The sequence below is a fragment of the Bombina bombina genome, chromosome 7 (genome assembly GCF_027579735.1).
Source record: "Bombina bombina isolate aBomBom1 chromosome 7, aBomBom1.pri, whole genome shotgun sequence".
NCBI classification, from domain to species: Eukaryota; Metazoa; Chordata; class Amphibia; order Anura; family Bombinatoridae; genus Bombina; species Bombina bombina.
Window position 1 is genome coordinate 215,448,931 of NC_069505.1, and position 21,759 is coordinate 215,470,689.

The 21,759-nt window shown below is 37.5% G+C and overlaps 1 protein-coding gene across 1 annotated transcript in view; it reads left to right on the forward strand.

The window, feature by feature from the left end:
* The window catches only part of STK33 (serine/threonine kinase 33), a 252,991-nt gene that overhangs the window by 216,209 nt on the left and 15,023 nt on the right, over positions 1 to 21,759 (forward strand). The window contains exons 10-12 of the mRNA XM_053720610.1: positions 5,923 to 6,008; positions 16,642 to 16,872; positions 21,207 to 21,290. Of these exons, the coding sequence (XP_053576585.1) occupies positions 5,923 to 6,008; positions 16,642 to 16,872; positions 21,207 to 21,290 (401 nt within the window). The remainder of the gene's footprint in view (positions 1 to 5,922; positions 6,009 to 16,641; positions 16,873 to 21,206; positions 21,291 to 21,759) is intronic.

A 21,759-nucleotide genomic window follows, 5' to 3' on the forward strand; every position in this document is an offset into this window, starting at 1 on the left:
GCAAAAGAGCTGAATTCTTTGGGGAAGATGTCCATGATCCGACTGAAGTCTTCATCCAAGTGGGAGCTGAAGAGGTCCATGATCGGGCTGAAGTCTTCTATCAAGCGGCATCTTCAATCTTCTTTCTTCCGGATCCATGTTCATCCCGCCGGCGCGGAACATCCATCTTCACCGACGACTTCCCGACGAATGACGTTCCTTTAAGGGACGTCATCCAAGATGGCGTCCCTCGAATTCCGATTGGCTGATAGGATTCTATCAGCCAATCGGAATTAAGATTCTATCAGCCAATCCGATTGCTTGATCCGATCAGCCAATCAGATTGAGCTCGCATTCTATTGGCTGATCGGAACAGCCAATAGAATGAGAGCTCAATCTGATTGGCTGATCGGATCAGCCAATCGGATTGAACTTGATTCTGATTGGCTGATTCCATCAGCCGATCAGAATTTTCCTACCTTAATTCCGATTGGCTGATAGAATCCTTTCAGCCAATCGGAATTCGAGGGACGCCATCTTGGATGACGTCCCTTAAAGGAACAGTCATTCGTCGGGAAGTCGTCGGTGAAGATGGATATTCCGCGTCGGCGGGATGAACATGGATCCGGAAGAAAGAAGATTGAAGATGCCGCTTGATAGAAGACTTCAGCCGGATCATGGACCTCTTCAGCTCCCGCTTGGATGAAGACTTCAGCCGGATCATGGACATCTTCAGCCCCCGCTTGGGCTTGGATCAAGACATCGGAGGCTCTTCTGGATCGATCGGTGAACCCGGCGTGGTGAAGATAAGGTAGGAAGATCTTCAGGGGCTTAGTGTTAGGTTTATTTAAGGGGGGTTTGGGTTAGATTAGGGGTATGTGGGTGGTGGGTTGTAATGTTGGGGGGGTATTGTATGTTTTTTTTTACAGGCAAAAGAGCTGAATTCTTTGGGGCATGCCCCGCAAAGGGCCCTTTTCAGGGCTGGTAAGGTAAAAGAGCTTTTCTATTTTAATTTTAGAATAGGGTAGGGCATTTTTTTATTTTGGGGGTCTTTGTTATTTTATTAGGGGGCTTAGAGTAGGTGTAATTAGTTTAACATTGTTGTAATATTTTTCTAATGTTTGTAAATATTTTTTTATTTTTTGTAACTTAGTTCTTTTTTATTTTTTGTTCTTTAGTTAGTTTATTTCATTGTATTTATTTGTAGGTATTGTATTTAATTAATTTATTGATAGTGTAGTGTTAGGTTTAATTGTAACTTAGGTTAGGATTTATTTTACAGGTAATTTTGTAATTATTTTAACTAGGTAACTATTAAATAGTTATTAACGATTTAATAGCTATTGTACCTGGTTAAAATAAACACAAAGTTGCCTGTAAAATAAATATTAATCCTAAAATAGCTACAATATAATTATAATTTATATTGTAGCTATATTAGGGTTTATTTTACTGGTAAGTATTTAGCTTTAAATAGGAATAATTTATTTAATAAGAGTTTATTTATTTCGTTAGATTTAAATTATGTTTAATTTAGGGGGGGTGTTAGGATTAGACTTAGCTTTAGGGGTTAATACATTTATTAGAGTAGCTGTGAGATCCAGTCGGCAGATTAGGGGTTAATTATTGTAGGTAGGTGGAGGCGACGTTGGGGGCGGCAGATTAGGGGTTAATAAATATAATATAGGGGTCGGCGATGTTAGGGGCAGCAGATTAGGGGTACATAGGGATAACGTAGGTTGCGGCGGTGTACGGAGCGGCAGATTAGGGGTTAAAAAAAATATGCAGGTGTCAGCGATAGCGGGGGCGGCAGATTAGGGGTTAATAAGTGTAAGGTTAGGGGTGTTTAGACTCGGGGTACATGTTAGGGTGTTACTTCTGAGATGGAAAACTGTAATCAAAACATAAACAGGCGCCACATGTGTAGGTCAATGGATACCACAAAAACCAAACTGAACAAGATACAGGGTACTCACAAACGTGAAGGCACTCTCTTGTGCCTATTAGAAGCAGGCTGGTATTCAATCAGCAAACCAGCTGGCTGTGTGAAGGAATCCTCATTGTGATGTCTTGTAACAGTGGATCTCCTGAGCGGCAACCCTTGCCTGGATAGCTTCCTACGAATTGGAACAGGGGAGAAAGGCTAAACAGCCCTTGGGTTACTGCTGTACAACAGAAAAACTTTCCTGAATATTTGGAAAAATGTCACAATTGCAGCTGACCAGTGTGAGTAAAGAAGACAGCACATGGTCGACCATGTGCTGTCTTCTTTACTCACACTGGTCAGCTGCAATTGTGACATTTTTCCAAATATTCAGGAAAGTTTTTCTGTTGTACAGCAGTAACCCAAGGGCTGTTTAGCCTTTCTCCCCTGTTCCAATTCGTAGGAAGCTATCCAGGCAAGGGTTGCCGCTCAGGAGATCCACTGTTACAAGACATCACGACGGGGATTCCTTCACACAGCCAGCTGGTTTGCTGATTGAATACCAGCCTGCTTCTAATAGGCACAAGAGAGTGCCTTCACCTTTGTGAGTACCCTGTATCTTGTTCAGTTTGGTTTTTGTGGTATCCATTGACCTACACATGTGGCGCCTCTGTTTATGTTATGATTACAGTTTTCCATCTCAGAAGTTGCATCACTTGTGAAGTGAAGACCGAGAGCTGCCTTTTTCCTCATACAGACTTTTGTGGGACTGTCCACATATACCTCTTACATTGGCCACTACCCAGTGCCATGTGTATATATATATATATATATATATATATATATATATATATTTATTATAATAATTCTTTTAATTATTCTTGTATTTTATATTTTGTTTTCTCCATATACCTTTTTAATTATTTGGAGTTTTCAAATGTATATGTAACACTTGGTTAACCTTTATCACTGTTACTTAGCGCCTCCTATAGGTAATCTGTGGTATTACCAGTACAGAGTTTCCAGTTTTATATTTATGTTAGGGTGTTAGGTGCAGACTTAGGAAGTGTTTCCCCATAGAAAACAATGGGGCTGCGTTAGGAGCTTAAGGCTGCTTTTTTGCAGGTGTTAGGTTTTTTTTCAGCTCAAACAGCCCATTGTTTTCTATGGGGGAATCGTGCACCAGCACGTTTTTGAAGCTGGCCGAGTCCGTAAGCAACGCTGGTATTTAGAGTTGCAGTGGCGGTAAATATGCTCTACGCTCCCTTTTTTGGAGCCTAACTCAGCCCTTCTGTAAACTCTAAATACCAGTGGTATTTAAAAGGTGCGGGGGGAAAAAAGCATGCGTAGCTAACGCACCCCTTTGGCCGCAGAACTCTAAATCTAGCCGTATGTTTTTTATTTTTTGTAATGTTAGTTTTTTATTTTTAGTAGTGTTAGGTCTTATTAGTGTAAGCTTAGCTTTTATTTTTATTTCATAGGTAAGTTTGTATTTATTTTAACTAGGTAGTTAGTAAATAGTTATATTGTAGCTAGCTTAGGTTTTATTTTTATTTCACAAGTAAGTTTGTATTTATTTTAACTAGGTAGTTAGTAAATAGTTATATTGTAGCTAGCTTAGGTTTTATTTTTATGTCACAGGTAAGTTTGTATTTATTTTTAAATAGGTAGTTAGTTAATAATTGTAACTTTAATTTAGGTCTATTTTAATTATGTTAAAGTTAGGGGGTGTTAGGTTTAGGGGTTAATATAGTTTAATTTAGGTTGTTGCGATGTGGGGGCCAACAGTTTAGGGGTTAATAGATTTAGTTAGTGTTGGCCTTGTGGGTGTACGGCGGTTTAGGGGTTAATAGGTTTAGTTAGTGTTTCTGTTAGTGTTGGCAACATTTGGGAATGGCGGTTTAGGGGTTATAAGGTTTAGTTAGTGTTGGGGAACTGCGGTTTAGGGGTTAATAGGTTTAGTTAGTGTCTGCGATGTTGGGGAACCTGCGGTTTAGGGGTTAATAGCTTTATTTAGTGATTTAGTTAGTATCGGCGATGTCGGGGAACTGTGGTTATGAGGTTAATAGGTTTAGGTAGTGTTGGTGATGTGGGGGGCGGCGGTTTAGAGGTTAATAGGTTTAGTTAGTGTCGACTATGTGGGGGGATGGCGGTTTAGGGGTTAGAAGCTTTATTTAGTGTCCACGATGTGGGTGGCGGTTTTAAATAATTTTGTTTCAGCAATCGCCGACATATTAGTTATGTTAAGTTAAATCATTTTTTCGGATCCATTCTTTATTCATATGCATTATTCTATTCTAAACTTCAGAAGAATGGATCTGAAAAAAAAACGAAAGGATCTGAAAAAACTATTTAACTTATCATAACTCATTTGCCAAAACAATTTTTTTTAAACTTAACTAAACTAATTTGACAAAAGGAAATTATTTATTTAACTAATCGAAACAAAACATTTTTTTGGCGTTGCACATGTCTATTTAATTTATACATAACATACAAGAAAGCAAATATTATCCATTTATATGTGTTACAGTATTTAATGGTAGGTCACTGTTATTTGTGCCATACAGTAGCAATAAAGTTCTTAAATGTCTACTTACTATTACTATGTTACCAAGGTGTTTAGTAAATGTACACATATAAAGAGTGGGAATAAACAATATGGCAGGTTTAGAAATATAAGGGCTATATACATTGCTTTTAGATGTCTAAAGTTATGAATGTGATAAACGTTCATAAATCGTAATGATGTATGCTTAATGGGAAGGCTCTGCTTTATGGAAAGAAATAGCGAGAGAGCAGAGCTTGTCAATCATCTGTATCGGGATTATTTATCTCCGTTAAACTGAGTAAGGGGAAAGGATAAATAGCTGCTAACTTGCGTTTTAAGCTTTGTCTGCATGTGAGCTTGAAACTTTAGGGCCCCAAAGCTCATGTTTAGCTTAATAAAAGTGGCCCATTAAAGGGACATTAAACACTTTGAGATGGTAATATAAAATGATAATCGTATATATAAAAAAAACTCTGCAATATACTTTCATTATTTTTTTTTGTTCCCTTTTCCTGTGAGCTTTTCAATGCGTGTTAGAAATGGAAGTGCAGAACACTGTTATATTCCACATCGCCATTGGCTGCACATTCTAGTGACCTATTTATAACTGTCTCTAATTGACCACAGCAGAGATGTTAACCTAAGTTACAACATGGCAGCTCCCATTGTTTTATAGGCACTAAAGCTTTACACTTGTTTTGTCAATATTTAAACAGCTAATGAAACTGTAAAAAAATACATCTACAAGTTGTTCTCAGATTGACCTTTTCTTTGAATGCATCACTCTATCTAGCATTTATTTAGTGTTTAATGTCCCTTTAATGCAGTGCGACACATTTCTGCAGAATATACAGCGTTGTGTTTTTTACACCTCTAGTTATTGTTGGTAAATTTGTCATTTTGGCATGTCTTGAAGTGACTAAGAAGTGAAATCAGGCTTATTGCTAATTTGATATTCTGGGTCAGTAAAGTCGCACTCAGCCAGCACGCGCTCCCCAGTTTGTTGCTTTTTAACTAATGTTGGATGGGAAAGTCATATGTCAGTCTAAAAAGGTAGGGTTTCTATCTGTCCTACTTTAGAGAGGGCCAATACTCTCTGCTAAGTGCTGATCTGAACCAAGGTTATGGTAAACTTGATATTTCATTTCCATTTCCTCCTGTTTTTAAAACAGTTTTTTCTAGAGAATGTCCTGTGTTGGTTTTGTACTCCTGCTCAGTCTTATGTGTTTAGAAATGTGTGCGCTTTCTGATGATTCTGCCCGTCAGCTTTATAGGCAAAGCAAACGCCTCATTTCTGAAATGCATTTATAGATCTATAAGTGATCTTAGGACAGAGTAGTTAATGTACAAGTTCTGGTGTTAGTTTTGTTATTTAACATTTAATAGCTGCTCTTATAAACTCACATAAAATGTAGCTAATCCAGTGTTCCTGAATATGTAACTGATCATCTTCATTTGTTTCCTATAGCCAAAGATGTTCTACAGCGGCTTTTGAAAGTTGACCCTGCCTACAGAATCACAGCTCATGAACTTATTGACAACCCCTGGATAGCAGTAAGTACTTAAATATGTCAACACAAATTGATGGTAGAGTTTGCAGGTCCATTTTATGTTTGTTATAACATAACTATATTTTCCCTTCTCCCATTGAAAAGGATGGTATGCTTGTTAACGTATGTGGGCACCAGTGGCGTTGATGTATTTATCTAGCTCTCTTCAAGTCCACAGGTTTTCAAACCTGTCCTTAGGCCTCCCTAGCAGGCCACATTTTCAGGATCTCCTTGGGTGAGAGCAGGTAAAATAACCATGTTTACTAATCAGCTGATTATTTCACCTGTTTTCATAATCAGATATCCTCAAAATCTGGCCTGTTAGGGAACAGAACAGTTTGAAAACCAGTGTCCTGGAGCTATATCTATATATATATATATTTATATTTATATATTTATAACCTGTAACTACTGAACTGGGCACAAATGACTTCCAGAGGCCTGAGGGGGTGGGTATTGCACTACATTTAATAACCCCCCTGCATCTCCTTCCTGATAGAGTGACTTCAGTTTCTAAAGTAATAGAAGTTGGGGTGGCTTAGAGCACTACTGCAAGGAGCCATCCATCATCTGGATGTTGTCCTGGGCTCCATCTGTAAAGTTTCAAGTGATCTCCATTTACAGACAACTCCATGCTGTTGAGAGGATTATCCCTGTGATTTCCCCAGTAGATTTATGTACCGCAGCTCACACTGCTGGGCCCTTCTCTGGTTCTTCTCACCTATGTTGCATGATCCTGTAGAAGTGGGTAGGATTGTGTTGGAGGTTTTTCGGCTTGCTGGTTATTTACCTTGTTACCTGTCTGCTGAGAGTTTGCCAGTTGGACATTTCTTATATTTGTCTGTGAATTTGGGGATGATGGGTATTTATGTATACTTATTTTTTTTTGCTGTTTTACCTTTGGTTGGCTATTTTCACAAATTAAAAGGGTGAAAATGTTACTTTGCCGTGTCCTTTTAAAGGGACTTAATAATCAAAATAAAAAAGTGCAAGAGTACTTTTGAGTACTGTTTGAATACTGCATTCAAACACTTTTCCTGCTTATGGAGTCGTTGGTGGCATGTAGTGTGTCAGCAAGGATTCATACTGTGTCATGTAAACCATCACAGGCTCTCGCGGAAGCAGTGTCTGAGGCCCTTATAATTGAAAGTGCTGCTAGGCTGTGATATATTCAAAAGCATCCGTTGCAATGTCGAGAATGCCGGCAAAATATTCAAAAGTGTCGACATTACTCTTTAACTACAGCATTGCAGAGGGGGCATTTTATTATACATCCAATAGGTAGTGATGCTGCGGAAATATTCCAAGCAGCATAGGCACTGACATTGATGATGTAAAGTAAAGTATCCCGTTTATCTATATCACACACAACCTAATATCTATATCTATGTACCCCTAAACCGCAATAACCCACAACCGAAAACTAACCCTACACTGCTTAACCCCTAAACCGCCATAACCCACCACCGAAAACTAAGCCTTCACTAACTAACTCCTAAACTGCCAATAGCTTACCCCAAAAACTTCCTAACCTATTAACCCCTAAACCGCCAATAGCCTGCCGCAATAAGCTTCCTAACCTATTTATCCCTAAACCGCCAATAGCCTACTGCAATCAACTTCCTAACCCCTATACTGCCAATCGCCCACCGCAAACACCCCCTACACTACATAATCCCTATACTGCCAATATTCCACCGCAAACATCCTCTACACTATTTAACCCCTATACTGTCAATGTCCCCTAACCTATTAACCTCTATACTGCAACAACCCCTAATGGAAGCTACCCCTACACTACTTAACTACCTAACACCTAACCCCCCCCCACCTCTAAGCTAAATCCCTCTAAGTTACAAACACTATATTTACAACAAAAAAACTAACATTACAGAAAACAAAAAACACAGTTATGTCTATACTAAAACTTAGACCCCCTTTAAAAAAAACACCCCAAAATAACAAACCATAAACTAACACTAACGGTTACTGTAAGAATAGCCCTTAGAATGGCTTTTTGTAGGGCTTTGCCCTAAAATGTTACAGCTCTTTTTAAAAAAATAAATAAATACTATAACCCTATTCTACAATAAAAGTACTCCCCCAACACCCCCAAAAAAGACTAACCTTAAAAAGAACCCTAAACTAAAAAAAACTATTCTAAAAAAAGATTGCTCTGAAAAGGGCATTTGGTTGAGCATTGCTTTTATGCGATCACTGCCACATACTGAAGCTTGAATACAAGGTTCCTCATATAGGGGTGCCCTTGCGTTTCTATTAGCTGATTTTTTAATTCTTAGTCCAATCAACCAATAGTCGTATTTTGGTACAATATATATCTATACCTATATATAATAACAATTAGCCAGTGGACCAGCACTCTAACCAAGGTGGTGTGTAGTAGACCTGGGTGCAATCCTCAAAATGTAGATATGTAGGTCCGTGTCAAGAAGGGCACTCTCAGGATTTGTAAATTCAAATAAAAAGACTTTATTCATTCATCAACACAGAATAGTCGACGTTTCGGCCCCTATCCGAGCCTTCATCAGGACGTATTAGATCTAAAAAGAACACATGAAACAAAACAACATATAATAGACATTACGTGCAGACAAACTATAGAACTACCCATCACCAACCTTTATTCATATAATCTAAAAACATAGTCAGATAGATTATTCATCCATACTACCTAGAAGGCAAGTCACTAATATCCCTGCATTTAACCATCATAAGAAAACGGACAATCAAGGGTTCAAAATTGTACCTAGCCAGGTAACCTTTGATCAAACACAAGAATCAGGGACCAGCACATAACCACAAAAAGAAAATGAACAGGAACAATCAGGAACAATCAGGGGTTCAAACTTGTACCCACCTAGGACACTATTAGTCAAACTAGAGAATCAAGGAAAAAACAGACTCAACCTCAAGTTCAAATACGTATATCCAAAAAGATTTAAAAAATTCAAAAAAATTCAAAAAGTGTAAAAGATGCACAAGGCCCAAACTGCAAACAGTTAACTCCCAACACCAACCAGAGGCATATCACAAATGTACCTATCCGGATTGCATTGTCCTAAATAAAATGTTATACAATGTATCCAATAAAGCAGTGTGACAAAATGATCAGAGATATATGGGGTGAACCCACAATACAGTCCAACCAGGTATAAGAAATGCATACAATCTGCTAATGCTCATAGCTCACACCTCTGTGTAGCTAGACTACTATAACGCACCGTCCGCAATATTAAATACTAAAATTGAACTACAATATATGTAATACCGTGCAGCAAAGGCTGCGTGCCCTCATATGGCAACAACATTAGAAATCGTAATCTGTAAAAGTATGCAGTAAAACCTAAACAACACCTCACACCTATTAGCGCTCTTGGACGTGCATAAATAGGGCACGTGACATAAACAACAAGAGGTAACATACATGAAACTCAACATACCATAACTTCAATAGAAATAACGGAACTTACTATTTTGCGTACACAACAGTTACCATGTATCCAGAGGAAACGAGGCCGAAAAGTAAACAATCCTATCTTTCACTCCCACAAGTGGCAATACGCCAACCATCCCCAACACATAAACCAGGTCTCAAATATGTGGGGGCGCCAATCATACCTGCTAATAAGCCCGGCTGCCTAACCAGGCTGCATAGACTAAGAGCCACAAAGCCTCACAATGTTCCACGGCCAATCACAGAGTAGAGCCTAGAGCAGAACAGGAGGCATGAACCGAACAGACCTATACAGAGTAACAGACATCCGTATTGCAGAAGACGTCCGTATACAGTGAACAAAATGGAAATAGCTCACTTTCTAACGACTACACAATAAATCAGGTGAAAACATATAATGTGAAAAAATGCAACATCCAACCAACAAGTCGTAATCATGCTAATCTTGTTGTAACGTCACCTAGACACAATAGCAGCTAACATGTAACAGATCTGAATCGGATAAATAAAACCAAACATACCGTAATGACAAGTAGAAATATAACGTGTACTGCATACCTTTGATTGGCTGTATAGCCTAGCTCCCAGATTAGAAAACTAACGAGTATAAAATGAATAATCAATTGGACCTTAAATACCGGAAGATCCGTAGCAGCTGACACAGCCATTGGACAATCTCTGTAACATAACGCCTGCAGTACTTTTAAAGAGATAGCAAGTCCGGAGGGGATAGATATATAAAGGGCTCCTGCGTACAAAGTATATAGCCATCATAACATACAATAACCTTAGTACTCAATGGCGAATATTAACATAAACAAATGTTTCAAAACACGAGTGCACCAGATATCAAACACTGAACAAGTGTGTGAGGCGCACTAAAGCAACCCACCAAAGAAAGCAAAGACATAATGCAAGTGTGGACACCACTCCAAATACAAATAGAGGCAGAAAAGTCAGACCACAGAAACCATTACTTAAATTTGCATAGATGAGCCACATATATGTCCCACGGGAAAAAATTAAAAAACACAGCACAAACTTCCCGCCACTGGCGTAGAGAGCAGTCAAACAGATAATACTGTTCCAAGAAGTAAGCCACATAGGAGGAGAATGTCCCAAATACAATAGATAGGTGTGGGAAATTACCATTGAACCACACATACACACACAAAATAATACATGCAATGAAGAGTATTGATTGTGTCAAACAAATACACCATAGTTGCTATAGAGAATATTAATTGTGTCAAACAAATAAATAGATCATAGTTGGGCAGTAGGATGATATGATTATAAGATCAATAAAACAGGGAATAATCCAATTGTGCATTTAGAGCATGTGGACTAAGAGTATTTAGTCTGTAGATCCATTTCGATTCACATCTCAACAGTTCATTATTTCTGTCACCTCCACGTCTTAGGGGGGTGACCATGTCAATCAACATCGCCCTTAATGTGGCAATGGAATGTTTGTGTTCAAAGAAATGTCTGGCCACCGGCTGGTCCGAGTGTCCATCTTTAAAGGCAGACCGTATGGCACTTTTGTGATTCGCAAATCTCTCTCTGAATGTAGTACTTACTGGTCTTTCCAATGTAATTACGGCCACACGGAAAGAGAGAAAATAGACAAGAAACTGTGATGTACAGGTTAACCGGTCCCTGATCGTGTATGTTTTAGTGGACCCTGGATGATGAAATTTTTGGCCTGTTAACAAAGAGCTGCAGGTAACACAGCTAACACATTTATAGCAACCAGGTTTAGATTTTGCTAGCCAGGTCTTATCACTGCGCCAAGGGTCAGTTTTCATGAGTAATGTCTTTAAGCTCGATCCACTCCTGTGTACAACTCTAGGCGGAGGAGTATTGCCAAACGGAAGAGAATGGTCTTCTCTGATAAGATGCCAATTATTCCTAAGAATGTTCACAACCTGCTTAGTAGCTGGAGTGTAGTTGGTAATAAAGTTAATGGTTACGTCATCGCTCTCCTCTGTGTTTCTGGAGTTCCTGTGTAATAATGAGGTTTGGATATATATATATATATATATATATATATATATATATATATATAAGTTCAGTATGGCCTAGCACTCTCGATGACCGTTATTGTACCGGGGTGCACTACAAATAAGTAAATATAGCAAAAAATAGAAGGCAAGGGGTGAAAACACTTTATTCCCTTATGTGTAACATTTCGGGGAAACACTCCCTGTTTTCAGAGAATCTGAATCTGATATGTATATATATGTTGCGGGTAAAGTAAGAAATTGGGTAAGCCTAGCATTACCCTGGTAAACCTAACATTACCCAAGTGGCTGTGGATAAAGCCCAAAATTCTTCTCAGAGTGTATTGATTCACTTAATCAAACATATATACGATGCACTGTAATTCACACATCTTCACTTTCTTTTTTGCCACTACCTGGGGGGGTTCAAGGTTCACTTGGGGTGGATGCCAGAGGATCGGCGGGACACCTTCCTTGAACCCCCAGGCAGAGTCAAAATAAATAGTGTAGATGGGGAATTAGATTACATCGGGCTTTACCCACAGCCGCTTGGTTAAAGTCAGGTTTACTTGGGTAATCCTTGGATTACCCAATTTCTTACTTTACCCGCAACATATACTGTATATAGACTCGAATTACTCAAATACAACAGAGGAACAGAGAGGAAATCTATCGAAAGTAAGATAAATTTTGTAACTGAATACAGCTCTCAATACGAAGAAATCTGTAAAATAGTGAGAAATAATTTCTCACTGCTGGCGGCAGATGACCAGTTGCAAAAAGTGGTCAAAACAGGAATCGGATGTTCTTACAATAAGAGTAAAACTTTGGGTGCCGTTTTGGTACCCACTCAATTGAAGAAAGTATCCAACGCAAATAGTTCATGGCTCACACATGTGGGCATGTATAGATGTGGAAGTCACCACTGTCGTCCTTGCGAGTTTGTACAGGTTACCAAAGATTTTGAATCTGCGGCATCAGGCACCACATATGACATACGTTCATGTCTCAACTGCAGAAGTACTTACGTAATCTATTTGATAACTTGTACAGCATGCAGGAAGCAGTACGTGGGTCTCACGTCAAGGGACGTAAATACTCGAATTAGGTTGCATCTTTCCACAATAAGCCAAGGCAGGGCTACTACCCCATTGGTGCAACATTTTGCTGAGAAACACAAAAGTTCTCTAAGTACTTTCAAGTGGTGTGCCATAGAGAAAGTAGTGTTACCCAAACGTGGCGGTGATCTTGAACAGCTTTTAGCCAAACGAGAAATTTTTTGGATCTTTAAATTGAGCACTAGAGTACCAAAAGGCCTTAACTCCAGGTTTGACTTAATTAACTACTGGGAATAAATCTCAAATCTAGCTTTATATTATATTCAGAACTAGTGGTTAGTTACATTCCCATCCTGGCTCTAAGAGCTTAATTTCTTATAAATCCATGAGCATGCCAAACAATTACATCTAATCAGTAGGAAACATTAGTTTATGTAACGCAGTAAGGGTTATTATAGTGTACCATAGAATACCAGAGTGACATCAAATATAATTTGTGGGAATGTCCTCCCCTTTTCCACTGTAAACTGTTCACATTTCTAATGTACAAGTAGTATTATCTCTTTCCAGTAACATGAACATACATGTAGGGTCATCACAAACCCACATTAAAACTAACAATTAATTTTATTATATAAAATATAAAAAAACTATTAACTATTAATTCCTTCCATCAAATGTTAACTTATAGTACTCATTGTATATCGTGACTTGTAAATGCTATATGAATCCTATTATGCCACAACATAGTTGAAAATTTATTAATTGAGAAATAATGAAATTTAATTTTTTATAGAGAAATTAGATATTTTACTTGTTGTGGCACAGACACTCATATATCTAATGGTTATATAGGGTCCGTAACAAAGTTTAAATTACAATTGTCAATATGTGTTCTTATGCACGTCTCTGCTGACTTCAAGCATAGAGTAGCTCAATTGTGTGTTTTTAATTTCTAATCAATTTTGAGCCAATGAGAATTTTGTATCTCCTTTTAAATAGCAGGAGCGAACACAGCACTATAGGCTATGACTACGGCTTAACCGCCGAAACGCGTAAGCCCAGTGCTGCGCTCACTCTGCTAAGCTGTGAGAATCTCCTTGTTTGCAACTGTTTGCAACTTTTTAATCAAAGAAAATAAAGGTCAAGTTTTACATTTGGCGTGGATTATCCTTTCTTTTGATGATCTATTCTATTATCCTGACATCCACTGCCAATACTGCTGTATACTGCACGTCCTGACAACAAGCTAATCCGCAAAACCCCTAAACAACGTCGACGTCACCCGGAACCACCGGGCCACCTGCAGAGCACTTCCGGCTGGAGACGCCGAGGTAGGCGGAGGGTACCGAGGAGCAGTTTTGCCCGTGAGACAAGCGGTCCCTCTTTTCTCGGAAGCCAGACAGTGAGAGGTGAAGGGTAAGGAAGCACGCATTCAGTGCTAAATTTGCTTTATCTCAGTTTGACAAAAAGACTTGATTTACAACCCGGCAAGTAACGGACATTTATTGGGGTTTATGCACTTTCTTTGGCTATTTAATTGGCAATGCCTGAACTCAGGATAAGCACAGAAGTTTGGTTGTGCTAGTTTACCAATGTGATTCGCACTCGTTTCTTATATTGTGTGTGTGTATATATATATATATATATATATATATATAAATAATTATTTTTATTTTATTTTTTAATAATTTTTATTAGATGGTGTTATTATGAGTGTAGCTGTATTTGTAATATATTTTATGACGCTTTTTTTTCCCCTCAAAACAGTTAACCAGAGCTCTGAGGTCACGCTAACTCGACATGTGTTAACTTCAATTGCAATCAAGCGTCATGTTTACTTTTAACTTGTAATATGAGTAAAAAAACATGACGTGCGTAAACACCCGCGATAAACCCTTTTTCGCTGGCGTGTAACTTTTAGTGCTCCACAAGCCCTATATGTTGGGATGCTTTGCCATGTGTCCACTACCATACTGCTTCATTCCCCACTGATGTATATTGTTTGTACGTCTTCATTTCTTCTGTTCCTCACATTTAGTGTACACATTATAAGGATTTAATATTATGTACTGTACTGAAATGTTTTCATTCATCAGAAAACTCACATTCATTAGTCTATGATTTTTAAATTAAAATATTTTTTGGATATCTAATATAATTAGTTTATATATTCTATTTAGTTATGTGCCCATAACTTCTTGTTAAAAGTTGCACTTGTGTTAAGTGTAAAGTTTTTCTCGTTTGAATAGTTTGATTTTAAATGGTGTTAAAGTGCACAGGATCATAGTTTATCGTAAGTGCATTATTTGTTGTTGACAAATACTATTTCCAACTTAGACAACCTGTTCAATCCCAACCAAACCTTAGAGACCCAACTAGACTAATTTGGTCATTAGAAAAAAAATATCATGTGGTATATTAGCATATACAATTATCCATGATTGCATGAATAAACCTCCTTAGACTAAAAAAAATACAGAAAAAAATTAAATACAAATAATTCACAGCAACAATGGCGCATGATTTCTGCTACTTTTATAAAACATAAATCTGTTTCTATTCTTACATTAGAAAGAACTTAATCTGTTAGAGCAGCGCAGCTTTCAAAATAAATTATGATCCATTGCTGTAAAACCTGCTATCCTGAGGATCCACCTCTGTAAAACTCGCCTGGCACAACTACACATTTCTCAGTTATCCATTGCTGTGATCGAGCTTCTATTTGAGCTTGTCAGAGATTCCACAATAGCGCTTATGTCACTGGGGAATCCCGCGCATGCGCAGTTAGAAATGCACAAAGGGAGTGAGCAGGGCTATTAAGAGACAAACCGCAGGGTTTGGTAAGTGGGCTAAAAAAATGTGATTATGTATACAAGCTTTTCCAAGATTTTTTACACAGTTCAGACACTTTAGCATTTAAAGAACAGAGGATATGAAAATAATTATTTCTGTTTAAAGACCTGATGAGATGGTATCTGCCCACTCACCTCCTCCATGATATATATCATAATACATTTGATTGGTGGTGATATGGGCACTCTTCTGCATATTTGGATGGTTAGTGAGATTACTAAATCTTTTTGGGAAAGGATATTTTATATAATGGAAAATACAGAGGGGTCTCATTTAGAGCTCTCGGACATAACTTTCTATTGAATGGTCCTATCCCAAGCCCTTGTAATTATACACAGACTATTTTCAGAATAATACCACCTTGTTTTCCTTTTTGTGGACATATTGAAGATACCTTTTTGTGCAGTATCTGCCTATTTTTTTACTTTTTCCCACACTGACATATGTCTTTTATATATCAGTGATGACTTATATACAATTTATAATAGTGGTATTACATTTGAATCCATTACAGTCTTTTTGTCTTTCATTCTACATTTTTCCTATCCTTAGCCATCTCATGTAAGTATAATTAATTGTGATATTTAGTATCTCCTCCTACAGAGTCAAGCACTTTAAATATGTATAGCAACTTTCATTTGTATCAGTACAAATCACATTGATATATATGCTTATTGTTTAATATCTATTTCTGTTGCTTGAAGAAGAAAGTATAGAGATCATTTTATCTGCGCCAACCAACATACATTATCCCAGTAACTGTATGATAAGAAATTAACTGATAGTTTTTTTTGTTTTTGTTTTTTTTTTATATTTTTATTGAGGATTAGAATATACATACAGACAATCCACTATAACAAATCAAACAGTATAAAATGTACATATTATATATATTCCTTAGCATAGAAGAGACATTAGAACAAGAAGGCACAGATATGTGGACAAGAGAAAATATGATTAGTACCACATTGTTACCAACTATCTAAGCAACAACTACTTGATACAACCAAAATAAATATAGGAATATTATCTAGTGGTAATCCTCAGTTTTTTGCCTCCTAACTAAAAATAGGGTCTCTTTCGGACCATTAACAGATCTATTATAGCGAATATAAGGAGGTTTACAAGAATATAAGGTTCCCTATGGACCTTTTAGGTGCTATTGAAACTAATAGAACATGACTTTAAATTAACTGATAGTTTAACATTCATTTAATCTATCGATGGATATTTACTTTTTAGGGGGAAACAAGAATTGTACCTAGGCCCTTAAATGTTCTGGAAATGATGAAGCAATGGAAGAACCACATGGATTCTGATGAAGAGCAGAGCAGTGATGATTCCAAAAGCTTGTCTACTGCAAGTGACAAAAACAGTAACCAATCACAGGAAAGCATCAGTCATTTAAGCACTAATGAGACCTCTGAAATGACTGAAACAGACAGCAACAACCCACTAATACATGAAAAACAGGTAAAGTCTTAATAGTCCGAATAGTTTCAGGTTTATTTATTATTTTAGACTATACTAATAATAGCACGTTGGTTCTTTATATTATTTTACAAATTAGTAACTGCTGTTTAAACAAAAACCAAAAAAAGGAAACGAAAACAGATGGTCTGTCCTAAAAATATATCAGAATCTTCAACCAACTTTTGTCTAGTACCAGTTGTCATCCAAATGTTATAACAAATGTTTGTGTACACAATCAATTATTTCTTTACATGAGATTTGATAGTAGCACGTCCTCAATAGTTCAGGTGTATTTTTATTCTCTTTTGCAGGTTTATGTTGTACATTACCAGAGGCGACTTAAGATATTGTGTTGCCTGGTTCCAAAATCCGAAATGACGCCTCCCCCATTAGTAACATTACTGATTAACATATCAACCTACTAGCCAGGCCGCTGACCTTACAAAGCCTACCTAGCTGCATGTACTATTGTGCAATAAGTGGGAAGGAAGTTAGGGAAGAGATGCACTTGTGCCACCTTAAATGTTGCCTCTGACCAGTTCTGGGTCTTTGGGCATGATGAGGTTATGCTGCTGGGAGCCTGTGACTTCCCCCACGGAGACAGAGGACAGAGATCAGCAGTGGTCTGACAGTGACTGACACAGACACTGAAGTGCTGCCCCTTGTTAAGTGCTCCCTGGGTCCACTGGACCCACTTGGTCCCATGGTTAAGCCTTACTGTTCACTATATAGTATTGGATGAAACATTATCCTCCGCGATTAGTAAAGAACCACCCAACAGGTTTTCCATGCTGTTGAGGCTGTTTAGTACCCAAGAAAGATATTTCTTCTATGTCTACTATAAACCATTTTACCAAATGAATTAAATCAGACTGTAGGACTGATTAAAATGAACCCATCCTCCATGGCTAAAAAAATCATACTGATTATTGTTCCTTAACATTCACCTAGATTACGAGTTTGGCGTTAACAGGGGTGCAATGCTAACAAGCAGTTTTCCCTCACCGCTCACTTACAGACAGCGCTGGTATTACGGGGTTTTAGAAACCTGGCGTTAGGCGCAGAAAAGTGAGCGTAGAGCAAAATTTTGCTCCAAATCTCACCTCAATACCAGCGCTGCTTACGGTAGCGGTGAGCTGGCAAAACGTGCTCGTACACGATTTCCCCATAGGAATCAATGTGGGAGAGCCGGCTGAAAAAAAACCTAACACCTGCAAAAAAGCAGCGTTCAGCTCTTAACGCAGACCCATTGATTCCTATAGGGAAATAAAATGTATGTCTATACCTAACACCCTAACATGAACCCTGAGTCTAAACACCCCTAATCTTACACTTATTAACCCCTAATCTGCTGCCCGACATCGCCGACACCTGCATTATATTTATTAACCCCTGATCTGCCACTCCGGACACCACCGCCACCTACATTATACATATTAACCCCTAATCTGCTGCCCCCAACATCGCTGACACCTACATTATATTTATTAACCCCTAATCTGCCGCCCCCAATGTCGCCGCCACCTACCTACACTTATTAACCCCTAATCTGCCGCCCACAACGTCGCCGCCACTATATTAAAGTTCTTAACCCCTAAACCTAAGTCTAATCCTAACCCCCCTAACTTAAATATAATTTAAATAAATATAAATAAAATAACTACAATTAACTAAATTATTCCTATTTAAAACTAAATACTTACCTATAAAATAAACCTAAGATAGCTACAATATAACTAATAGTTACATTGTAGCTAGTTTAGGATTTTTTTTTATTTTACAGGCAACTTTGTATTTATTTTAACTAGGTAGAATAGTTATTAAATAGTTATTAACTATTTAATAACTTCCTAGTTAAAATAAATACAAATATACCTGTAAAATAAAACCTAACCCATGTTACAATTACACCTAACACTACACTATAATTACATTAATTCCCTAAACTAAATACAATTAAATACAATTAAATACAATTATCTAAAGTACGGAAAAAAACCCCACCAAATTACAAAAAAATAATAAAAAAATTACAAGTTTTTTAAACTAATTACACCTAATCTAATCCCCCTAATAAAATAAAAAAGCCCCCCAAAATAATAAAAAGCCCTGCCCTACACTAAATTACAACTAGCCCTTATAGTGGCGGCGATGTCCGGTTCGGCAGATTAGGGGTTACATTTTTTTAAGTGTTTGAGATGTGGGGGGGCCTCGGTTTAGGGGTTAATAGGTAGTTTATGGGTGTTAGTTTACTTTTAAGCACTTTAGTTAAGAGTTTTATGCTACGGCGATGTAGTGTAAAACTCTTAACTACTGACTTTAAATTGCGTTATCAGTCTTGACAGGAGAGGGTCTACCGCTCACTTTTGGTTAGACTCGTAATACTGGAGCTATGCAAGTCCTATTAAAAATATAGGATACGCAATTGACGTAAGTGGATTTGCTGTATTTCCGAGTCTGGCCAAAAAAGTGAGCGGTGAGCCTGTCATTTCAAGACTCGTAATACCAGCAAGCGTTAAAAAGCAGCGTTGGGACCTCTCAACGCTGATTTTTAACCCTAACGCACAACTCGTAATCTAGCCAATTGTTTTCACATGCTTCAGTCTGAATGGAGTCTGGACAGTGACTTTTAATTTTTCTTAGTGTGCTTAGTATATTGGTCTATAAATGATAGGTCTCGTATGGTTAGAATAACATATTTCTTATGGTTTAAAGCTTCCCAGTTTGCATGTCACAGGGGTTTCAGAAAAGGTGTCAAGTAGAGGAAATAGATTGAAGAGGAGGGATTGAGCACTTAATTCCACAATGTCACAGTCTTGCAGCAACTAAAATGTCAGCTTGGGGAAATAGAGTAACTCTCAGACCTTGAAATGTATCCTGCTGACTTCTCAAGGCTATAACCCTGTTCCTAATTGGCTTTAACCGATAACAATTGCAAAACAATGCACTTTATACTAAGAGTATGCCAGTGACTAACCTTGTTGTCTGCAGACGAAAGCTCAGAATGGTTCCTCCAAATAAAGCAAATGGGGGGCGGAGTTTGACAAATGATTGCAGTAAAAAGATGTTAATTTGTTTTAAAAACATAAGACGTGGCTGGTATTTTATTCTATAGCAACACAACAGCAAGGTCTTGTAATTACAAGGTGTTTACTTTCCTTTGTTGAAGAGTATATCTACAGTATGTAGGGACATAAGAGCTCAGGAGTGTGCATGTGTCTATAGTACTCTACGGCATTAGTGCTTGCAACATTGTATAACATTGCTACAAACAATGTTGCAAAAAAGAGTATTTAACCTATGAGCCTACCTATGTTTATTCTTCAACAAAGATTTTTTGTTCAGTGGAAGATTGCTCATCAACCTGATATCCTGAGTTTCTATTGGTCCTATTTTTAGTTGTTCCATTCCTACACGTTACATGAAATTTTAATTATTTTCTTTTTGTACCTGTGTGTGTGTATCTATCTGTCTATCTATCATCATCTATATATCTATCATTACAAATTTATGTTTACATCTTCTTTAACACAAAAAGAGAGACAAGAAGGGCGCGTCCTAGTGTAGCCAATAGGGCAAATAGATATACAGAAGGTGGAAAAAGGATACTCACATATCCCAAAGGCATAGATATGCCTAGGTACACAAGGTGAGAACTCCCAGTGTCCCAGCGCACTGCACTCCAACGTGGGCTACTCCTTTCGATTACCAGATATGGAACAAGGAATCTAAAATTAAGCACATGAAAAGGACGCAGATCAACCAAATAATGAGATCCCAAACAAAGCCCCAGAGGGATAAGGGGTACTCACACTGTTGAAGGCACCAACAAGTGCTATAAACGCAGGCAGGGCTATTAGTAGTGGCCCTGCTCACTAAACAAACAACAGACAATGTATGATCTAGAACACTGCTTATAAGGACTCCAAAATGTTGCTGTTAGCGATGTATATTTTAAAAGAATATATATGATTTAAAAACAAAGTATACAAAATTAAGAACAGTATTAAAGCACAATAGCAAAAAAATACAACGCGTTTCTCGTCGTCTACTATGCCGTTTCCTCAGGCATCTTCTTCTTTAAATGTATTGCAAAAAATAGGTTTATTTTCTCTTTCTACCAAACAACATTAATACATGAGATAAATAACTTACCATTTGTTACTAAAAGTGTGAAAATTGCTTTATCATTTAGTAATTAGTATTATCCTGTTTTTATGCATTTGTTCTGCTTTTTTATTCTGTTTCGTGCTTTAAACAGTTATTGATAATGAGCACTGAATTACATATACAGACACATACCAATTATGCAGTTTCCTTTTTATATGTTCTAGGTAAACAAGAAAACAATGCTTTCCCATACTGTGCCAAATGGGTCTGTTAAAAAGAAGAGTTCAAGTCTCAAGCCTTCTAGTGCTGTAAGTTGATTAGACCCCTTCATTACTGCATTAAACTTTATATATTTTTTAGTTGTTTAATTATTTGAATAATTTCTAATAGGTACAGTTAAGTGAGTCAATAAAATAACTTTGAAAAGGTTGCTAAGAAATTAGATAGTCTTGTATGTTTTTATGAGATAATAATAATGAGCTGTATAAACGTCATGGAGCAAAGTCTTCCTTCCTATAAATCTACTTGCCTGAAAAGTGTTTGTATATGTGATTAGTTATACATGTGTATATATATATAATTAAATAAAATACATTTGTTTCTTTGTGTTGCCGCAAACCCCTAGACAATACTCATCAGAAATGAAAGTAGTGGGAAGGGGGTAGTGGACAGAATCAGATCATTTCTCTTTATCAGTATAAAGGTGACTTTTCCTAGCAGACCCTCCATTCTTAGCAATTGTACATTTTAGACAGGACTGTGAGGAATCCAGAGTAT